Raw genomic sequence first — 10,462 nt, forward strand, 5'->3', positions numbered from 1 at the left:
CCGTGGCGACGGGGAGAAAGATTTGCGACATTTTCAACATTTTGTTTTGCCCTATTTTTCGTTCATTTTACTTCTCTATCGATGCATGTTCGGGTTTTCCTGCTAAGAATTAACCAATTTGATTTTCAGTATTTCAGCAACAGAAAATATTTCGTTAGGCGACCTCTAAAGAGTAGTTTTTTTAAACTAAAACCAGCAGTGTTTCCAAAATCTCTAAAACATGGCAGAAAATCTGTTTGAAAATCTGGAAAATTGCAGTATTTTCAATTGGTTCCATTGTCAGAAACCAAGAAAAAAAAAACGTGGACGACAGACGAACCTGGAGCAATTTTTTTACGTGTTTTAAAACCAAAAACAGAGCAACGTGGACTTAAAAACGGCAGCATTTTCTGTTTTTGGAGACCTAAAATGTCGGGGGTAATGTAGACGACGAGCGTACCCAGAACAGATTTTGAGTGAACTTGGCTTTTAACGTACAGTATGGCTACATTATTATTCCACAGGCGTCAAAACATAATCTCTTCCTACGACCTTTAACTCTCACTCTGATATGACACTCACTAAGGTGATTTTTTTAACGATTAAAAAATATAAACGTTCTAAAAGATATGCACAAAAAAAACCTGATGAAAATAAAGAGAGATAAAAAAAGGTCCGTAATAATAATAATCTGGCGTATTCTGACTATACAACAAAAAGCTGAAGGTAACAAAATGGAGCGGATTATATTTATATTCATTAATTTTAAGCGTAACCACGTCAGGCTTCGTACTTCTTCCCCCCTCTGTGGATCTGCTGGTAAAGCGTCATGGAGAACGCCATGCCCAGGAGCTGTGGACGGAAAATCACCACCGTCACTATGGTTACAGGGCATTAGATTAAAACAAAGAAATCAAACAAGTTATTGTTAAAGTCCGGCTAACCCAAAACAAACGCACACTTGTCCAAATGAGATTGTACGAAGTCCAATATCTCAGAGTCGGGGCTAAAACACCCAGATAACACCAAGCTAGCCTGGGCGCATTAGCCTTTAGCTAATACCCGAAACTAATAGAAGAATCTTATAAACAGAAGAATGAACTAGACTAACAAGGAAATTGATTTTATGCTCCGACAGTTTAAAACCTATATATTTTCAAAATAATGGACGGTAGAAAGAATGGCGCCGGACATGCTAACAACTAGCCGCAAGCTAAATCAAAAAACGCATGATCAGAATCAAAATAATGTTTTAATCCCTGTGCGGAAACTGGGTTTGTTACATTTGCTCCTTCAGAATAAAAGATTCAGAAAACACAATATTAGCAGCAGATAAAATATACACCTTAACAGTGTGTGTGTGTGTTTGTTTACCTGTATAACCAACACACACATGGCGATGGTTCCCAGCAGGTGTTTGTTGTCGTCCAGCCACTCCTCTACTTTCTCATAGCAACCCTGAAACAACACAAAGAGTTTAAAGATTCTCATGATCTATAATTTAAGCCATTTAAAAAGGTCCAGTGTATTTAAACTAAGTCATAATATGCTAGTTTAGCTGTATAATCCCCATGAAACAAGAAATCCTTAGGCTTAAGTCTTTTTCCTTTGGTGTTTTGCACGTTATTTAGCCAGACAGAGAATCTTAGCACACAAGACAAAGGAGAACGACATCCTTTCTGCTATGTGAAGGCTTTTGTGGGATTATTATGGGATTATTATGGGATTTTTATGGGATTTTTTGGTGAAACCACATCATCAAACTTCCACGACTGACCCGCGTCCAGAAGGTGTTTGAGGCGTTGCGGCCGCAGCCGGGGAAAATGTGCTGGCAGCATCGGTCGGGAACCACGTTTTCATGCAGAGCCACGTACCAATCGTTGTGACCCGACACGCCACAACATCTCCACTGACAAAAACAAGACAAAGTGTCACTTATTTTCTGTCTTTAAAAGTGGTGAAAAATACTTTGTTACGTGTTACAAACCAGCGTTCAACAAAACCCACCTCCGACTGTATCGTGTTCCACGCCGCCTTCAGGCCGGCGTTGTTATCCGTGTTGTAGAGCACCAGACCTTCTTTCAGGTCACGTCTGGCATTTTCGCTCACCTGAGGAGGAGAAACGGACAATGTGACGTGTTGTTAGCAGCAGCTGAAGGTCATGATGAATAATATAATATATAAATCTGATTGGCGCTACCTTGTCGGTGTAGACGAAAAACAGGATGAGGAGGATGAGTTCGGCCAGGAGGATGATCAACAGAACGATGAAGAACTAAAAAGAAAGAAAAAACTTTAACATGAGCCCAAACATGGTTCATTTTAATGCAACAGTTAAAGAATACACTTCATATCAGTGTTGAGATGTTAAATTGTTAAGAAATTAACATGGGGCTTGGTGATGAATCCTGACTTTCAGGCCAAAAACACATTTCTTAAAGAATAAAAGTGTGTGAACATGAGCAGAAACATGCAAGATGCTGCATTCGTTCACCTATAAACAAAAGTTAAAAATTTTACTCAACAAAAAACATGTTATAGCAACATTTGGATGTAAATTATGATGAATTTACATGGGGTTTGGGGAAGAGTTCTGACTTTCAGGCCAAAAACACAATTAAGAATGCAAAATAAATGCATTGTGGGTAATGTAGTCCACTTACACTGAGCAGCAGGCACTTGTTCTCCTTGATGGCACCCAGGCAACCCAGGAAGCCCGTCACCATGACGATGGTGCCCAGGGTGATGATGAGGTTGGCAGCAGAGAGCGAGGGGAAGGAGGGCGACAGCGTGGCGAAGCTTCCCTGAGAAACCGACAGCCACACGCCGACACCCAGCAGTCCACAGCCACCCAGCTGAAACAAACACACACACACAAGTGGAAATTCAGTCACTTTGAGTCATTCATTTGTGTTGACTGATCTTGACGCTGGTTTATTATCTTTACCCAGAAGAGCAGGTTGAAGAGAAAGAGCATGTACTTCACGCAGCAGATGCAGCCGCGAGCCATGGTTGAATTTACAGGCACTGCAATAGACAAGAAAATGAATGAATGGAAAACTCAAACTCCAATTTTAGTCCAACTAAGACAATAATTATTGTTGTGCACGTACTGACTGAGTGTAACTAGTTATCAGTGTGAGGTGAGTCACGAGGTGACTGGGGAAAAAGACTCACCACTTCACAAACAGGAGAACTGAGAAAAAACTCTAGATGTGAAACCTGTGACACAAAAAGAAAACACAACAGTGAAATTAATGGAAAAAATACTCCTTAAACACTGTGGCCATTTTAAGATTCATAAAAGTATTTCTCACTAAACACAGACGTGGAGTTACAAGTTAAAATGTTATTATAATAATAATAATAATAATAATAATAATAACGCAGAATCAAACTACTGTTTTTCACGATTTATTATTCAATTGTAACTGTAAATATGAACATTAACATTGCAAAAATGACTAATCCCACCTAAAAGTGTTATAAGTTTTTGTTATATTACAAAAACATGTTACTAACAATGCAAAAAATTGCTTACCCTATCTCAATGTTCTTAAATTGTCACAAACCAAAACTTTACACCCAACCTGAAAGTGTTCCAAAATGTTTGTAATATCAGAATTTTTTTTTACTAATGATACAAAAAAAATGCTTACCCGAAACAAAATGATGTTACCAGAACTTTGCACCGTCAGAAAAACACGTCAGTAACAACAAAGTTTCATATTTCAAAAACACTTCTCGCACCGAGTGAGATTCCTGTGTTTTCCGCACGATCTCTGATCCCAGTGTGACGTCACAGCTCTGAACTTCAGGCTGCGGTTTTTTTTTTACACCCAAAGTTTGCGACCAAAAACGTGACAAAATTCATGTCAAAAAGCGGAATTTTTGTTGAGTTTCCTTCACGTTCGAGCACATTGTTGTTTGTTTTCACCGCAGTTAGCACTTTTTTCTGCGTCACGCCGCCGCAGTTGGGACAACGGGGGGGCAGAAAAAGAAAGAAAAAAAGTGGGGGGGGGGGGTTTCTTACCGTTCACAGCGAACTGTAGCTCATGTTCCCGGTAACGTCTGGACACTGAGCCACAGGAAGGTTCCGCTGCTACTCCCTCACAGCATCACTTCGTATAAAACCATAAAAACCGCTGGAAGTAAACGGTGGAAGCAGCTTTGAACTTTGGTCGATGGAAGAGGAGGAAAGAGGAGGAGGGGGAAGAAGAAGAGGAGGAGGAGGAGATTTAAATGGAAGAGGGCGGGGGATGGAGCCAAAATGGAGGCGTGACTGCCGGTGGCTCACGAGGACCAGCACAGTAAGACAGTTATCGGTTATGTTTTTCAGTTTTGTTTTTGAACACTTAACCATCACCTATTTATAACATCTCTAAAGTGTTTTTTGATGGCTGACACATTTTTCATGATTTAGCATCTTACTTTTTTGCATCAATGATATTTTAATGACTTCTTTTGACAACCTAACATACTCAGACATTTTTGACATCTCACCATAATCACACATTTATTGACATTCTATGACACTTTGACCCTATTTTTGCACTCAAATATGACTCTTTTGTCAAAATGTGGACGACATACTAAAGACTGACTTTTTAGTCAAAATTTAGACTTACTAAAGTATGACTTTTGTCAAAATTTGGACGACATACTAAAGTATGACTTTTTTGGTCCACATACTATAGTATGACTTTTTTGTCTCATTTTGGACGACATACTATACTATGACTTTTTTGTCTCATTTTGGACGACCTACTATACTATGACTTTTTTGTCTCATTTTGGACGACATACTATACTATGACTTTTTTGTCTCATTTTGGACAGCATACTATACTATGACCTTTTTGTCTCATTTTGGACGACATACTATACTATGACTTTTTTGAGTGATTTTTGGACTACCTACTATACCATGACTTTTTTGTCTCATTTTGGACGGCATACTATACTATGACTTTTTTGTCTCATTTTGGACGACATATTATACTATGACTTTTTTGTCTCATTTTGGACGACCTACTATACTATGACTTTTTTGTCTCATTTTGGACGACATACTATACTATGACATTTTTTGGTGATTTTGGACGACATACTATACTATGACATTTTTGAGTGATTTTGGACGACATACTATACTATGACTTTTTTGAGTGATTTTTGGACGATATACTATACTATGACTTTTTTGTCTCATTTTGGACGACATACTATACTATGACTTTTTTGTCTCATTTTGGACGACCTACTATACTTTGACTTTTTTGTCTCATTTTGGACGACCTACTATACTATGACATTTTGGTGTCATTTTGGACAACATACTATACTATGACATTTTTTGGTGATTTTGGACGACATACTATACTATGACATTTTTGAGTGATTTTGGACGACATACTATACTATGACTTTTTTGAGTGATTTTTGGACGACATACTATACTATGACTTTTTTGTCTCATTTTGGACGACCTACTATACTATGACTTTTTTGTCTCATTTTGGACGACATACTATACTAGGACTTTTTTGTCTCATTTTGGACGACATACTATACTATGACTTTTTTGTCTCATTTTGGACGACATACTATACTATGACTTTTTTGTCTCATTTTGGACGACCTACTATACTTTGACTTTTTTGTCTCATTTTGGAAGACATACTATACTATGACTTTTTTGTCTCATTTTGGACGACATACAATACTTTGACTTTTTTGTCTCATTTTGGACGACATACTATACTATGACTTTTTTGTCTCATTTTGGACGACATACTATACTATGACTTTTTTGAGTGATTTTTGGACGACATACTATACTATGACTTTTTTGAGTGATTTTTGGACGACATACTATACTATGACTTTTTTGTCTCATTTTGGACGACATACTATACTATGACTTTTTTGTCTCATTTTGGACAACATACTATACTAGGACTTTTTTGTCTCATTTTGGACGACATACTATACTATGACTTTTTTGTCTCATTTTGGACGACATACTATACTATGACTTTTTTGTCTCATTTTGGACGACCTACTATACTTTTTTTTGTCTCATTTTGGACGACCTACTATACTATGACCTTTTTGTCTCATTTTGGACGACATACTATACTATGACATTTTGGTGTCATTTTGGACAACATACTATACTATGACTTTTTTGAGTGATTTTTGGACGACATACTATACTATGACATTTTTGAGTGATTTTGGACGACATACTATAGTATGACATTTTTGAGTGATTTTGGACGACATACATACTATGACATTTTTGAGTCATTTTGGATGACATACTATACTATGACTTTTTTGAGTGATTTTTGGACGACATACTATACTATGACTTTTTTGTCTCATTTTGGACGACCTACTATACTATGACATTTTGGTGTCATTTTGGACGACATACTATACTATGACATTTTTGTGTGATTTTGGACGACATACTATACTATGACTTTTTTGAGTGATTTTTGGACGACATACTATACTATGACATTTTGATGTCATTTTGGACGACATACTATACTATGACTTTTTTGTCTCATTTTGGACGACCTACTATACTTTGACTTTTTTGTCTCATTTTTGACGACATACTATACTATGACTTTTTTGTCTCATTTTGGACGACCTACTATCCTATGACATTTTGGTGTCATTTTGGACGACATACTATACTATGACATTTTTGTGTGATTTTGGACGACATACTATACTATGACTTTTTTGAGTGATTTTTGGACGACATACTATGCTATGACATTTTTGGCCAATTTTGGACGACATACTATACTATGACATTTTTGAGTGATTTTGGACGACATACTATACTATGACATTTTTGAGTGATTTTGGACGACAAACTATACTATGACATTTTGATGTCATTTTGGACGACATACTATACTATGACATTTTTGAGTAATTTTGGACGACATACTAAACTATAACATTTTGATGTCATATTGGACGACATACTATACTATGACATTTTCGAGAGATTTTGGACGACATACTAAACTATGACATTTTTGAGAGATTTTGGACGACATACTATACTATGACATTTTTGAGTGATTTTGGACGACATACTATACTATGACATTTTTGGCCAATTTTGGACGACATACTATACTATGACATTTTTGGCCAATTTTGGACGACATACTATACTATGACATTTTTGAGTGATTTTGGAGGACATACTATACTGACATTTTTGAGAGATTTTGGACGACATACATACTATGACATTTTTGAGTCATTTTGGATGACATACTATACTATGACTTTTTTGAGTGATTTTTGGACGACATACTATACTATGACTTTTTTGTCTCATTTTGGACGACATACTATACTATGACATTTTGGTGTCATTTTGGACGACATACTATACTATGACATTTTGATGTCATTTTGGACGACATACTATACTATGACATTTTTTAGTGATTTTGGACGACATACTATACTATGACATTTTGATGTCATTTTGGACGACATACTATACTATGACATTTTTGAGTGATTTTGGAGGACATACTATACTGACATTTTTGAGAGATTTTGGACGACATACTATACTATGACATTTTTTAGTGATTTTGGACGACATACTATACTATGACTTTTTTGTCTCATTTTGGACGACATACTATACTATGACATTTTGATGTCATTTTGGACGACATACTATACTATGACATTTTTGAGTGATTTTGGACGACATACTATACTATGACATTTTGATGTCATTTTAGACGACATACTAAACTATGACATTTTGGTGTCATTTTAGACGACATACTATACTAGGACATTTTTGAGAGATTTTGGACGACATACTATACTATGACATTTTAGGCCAATTTTGGACGACATACTATACTATGACATTTTTGGCCAATTTTGGACGACATACTAAACTATGACATTTTGATGTCATTTTGGACGACATACTATACTAGGACATTTTTGAGAGATTTTGGACGACATACTATACTATGACATTTTAGGCCAATTTTGGACGACATACTATACTATGACATTTTTGGCCAATTTTGGACGACATACTATACTATGACATTTTTGGCCAATTTTGGACGACATACTATACTATGACATTTTTGGCCAACATACTATACTATGACATTTTTGGCCAACATACTATACTATGACATTTTTGGCCAATTTTGGACGACATACTATACTATGACATTTTTGAGTGATTTTGGACGACATACTATACTATGACATTTTTGAGTGATTTTGGACGACATACTATACTATGACATTTTTGAGTGATTTTGGACGACATACTATACTATGACATTTTTGAATGATTTTGGACGACATACTAAACTATGATATTTTTTAGTGATTTTCGACGACATACTATACTATGACATTTTTGAGTGATTTTGGACGACATACTATACTATGACATTTTTGAGAGATTTTGGACGACATACTATACTATGACATTTTTGAGTGATTTTGGACGACATACTATACTATGACATTTTTGGCCAATTTTGGCCAACATACTATACTATGACATTTTTGGCCAATTTTGGACGACATACTATACTATGACATTTTTGAGTGCTTTTGCACGACATACTATACTATGACATTTTTGAGTGATTTTGGACGACATACTATACTATGACAATTTTGAGTTATTTTGGACAACATACTAAACTATGACATTTTTGAGAGATTTTGGACGACATACTATACTATGACATTTTTGAGTGATTTTGGACGACATACTATACTATGACATTTTTGAGTGAATTTGGACGACATACTATACTATGACATTTTTGGCCAATTTTGGACGACATACTAAACTATGACATTTTTGGCCAAATTTGGACGACATACTATACTATGACATTTTTGAGTGATTTTGGAGGACATACTATACTATGACATTTTTGGGCGATTTTGGACGACATACTAAACTATGACAATATTGAGAGATTTTGGACGACATACTATACTATGACATTTTTGAGTGATTTTGGACGACATACTATACTATGACATTTTGATGTCATTTTGGACGACATACTATACTATGACATTTTAGGCCAATTTTGGACGTACTATACTATGACATTTTAGGCCAATTTTGGACGACATACTATACTATGACATTTTTGGCCAATTTTGGACAACATACTGAACTATGACATTTTTGAGTGATTTTGGACGACATACTATACTATGACATTTTTGGCCAATTTTGGACGACATACTAAACTATGACATTTTGATGTCATTTTGGACGACATACTATACTATGACATTTTTGAGTGATTTTGGACGACATACTATACTATGACATTTTTGAGTGATTTTGGACGACATACTATACTATGACATTTTTGGCCAATTTTGGACGACATACTAAACTATGACATTTTGATGTCATTTTGGACGACATACTAAACTATGACATTTTGATGTCATTTTGGACGACATACTATACTATGACATTTTTGAGAGATTTTGGACGACATACTATACTATGACATTTTAGGCCAATTTTGGACGACATACTATACTATGACATTTTAGGCCAATTTTGGACGACATACTATATACTATGACATTTTTGGCCAATTTTGGACGACATACTATACTATGACATTTTTGAGTGATTTTGGACGACATACTAAACTATGACATTTTGATGTCATTTTGGACGACATACTATACTATGAAATTTTTTAGTGATTTTGGACGACATACTATACTATGACATTTTTGGGCGATTTTGGACGACATACTATACTATGACATTTTTGGGCGATTTTGGACGACATACTATACTATGACATTTTTGAGTGATTTTGGACAACATACTGAACTATGACATTTTTGAGTGATTTTGGACGACATACTATACTATGACATTTTTGAGTGATTTTGGACGACATACTATACTATGACATTTTTGAGTGATTTTGGACGACATACTATACTATGACATTTTTGAGTGAATTTGGACGACATACTATACTATGACATTTTTTGGCCAATTTTGGACGACATACTAAACTATGACATTTTTGGCCAAATTTGGACGACATACTATACTATGACATTTTTGAGTGATTTTGGAGGACATACTATACTATGACATTTTTGGGCGATTTTGGACGACATACTATACTATGACATTTTTGAGTGATTTTGGACAACATACTAAACTATGACAATATTGAGAGATTCTGGACGACATACTATACTATGACATTTTTGAGTGATTTTGGACGACATACTATACTATGACATTTTGATGTCATTTTGGACGACATACTATACTATGACATTTTAGGCCAATTTTGGACGTACTATACTATGACATTTTAGGCCAATTTTGGACGACATACTATACTATGACATTTTTGGCCAATTTTGGACAACATAC

At 35.4% G+C, this 10,462-nt stretch overlaps 1 protein-coding gene across 1 annotated transcript; it reads right to left on the reverse strand.

Moving 5' to 3' along the window:
* Window positions 1–561: 561 nt before the first annotated feature.
* On the reverse strand, window positions 562–4,166 carry LOC131456474 (tetraspanin-9). The gene is made up of 9 exons (XM_058624839.1): window positions 4,013–4,166; window positions 3,157–3,201; window positions 2,927–3,006; window positions 2,643–2,834; window positions 2,180–2,254; window positions 1,987–2,088; window positions 1,757–1,888; window positions 1,354–1,437; window positions 562–831 (listed from the first exon to the last, which is right to left on the reverse strand). The coding sequence occupies exons 3-9, from the start codon at window positions 2,987–2,989 to the stop codon at window positions 760–762; spliced, it is 720 nt and encodes a 239-aa protein (XP_058480822.1). The 5' UTR covers window positions 2,990–3,006; window positions 3,157–3,201; window positions 4,013–4,166; the 3' UTR covers window positions 562–759.
* Window positions 4,167–10,462: the final 6,296 nt, after the last annotated feature.

The sequence above is a fragment of the Solea solea genome, chromosome 3, assembly GCF_958295425.1.
Source record: "Solea solea chromosome 3, fSolSol10.1, whole genome shotgun sequence".
NCBI classification, from domain to species: Eukaryota; Metazoa; Chordata; class Actinopteri; order Pleuronectiformes; family Soleidae; genus Solea; species Solea solea.

Excerpts from the sequence above, each read along its gene's own strand:
- LOC131456474 (XM_058624839.1), bottom strand. The coding sequence starts at position 2,989 with ATGGCTCGCGGCTGCATCTGCTGCGTGAAGTACATGCTCTTTCTCTTC. Across the intron at positions 2,835-2,926 it reads TCTTCAACCTGCTCTTCTGG|CTGGGTGGCTGTGGACTGCT; the intron begins GTAAAGATAATA and ends TGTTTGTTTCAG. Across the intron at positions 1,889-1,986 it reads GGAACACGATACAGTCGGAG|TGGAGATGTTGTGGCGTGTC; the intron begins GTGGGTTTTGTT and ends TGTTTTTGTCAG.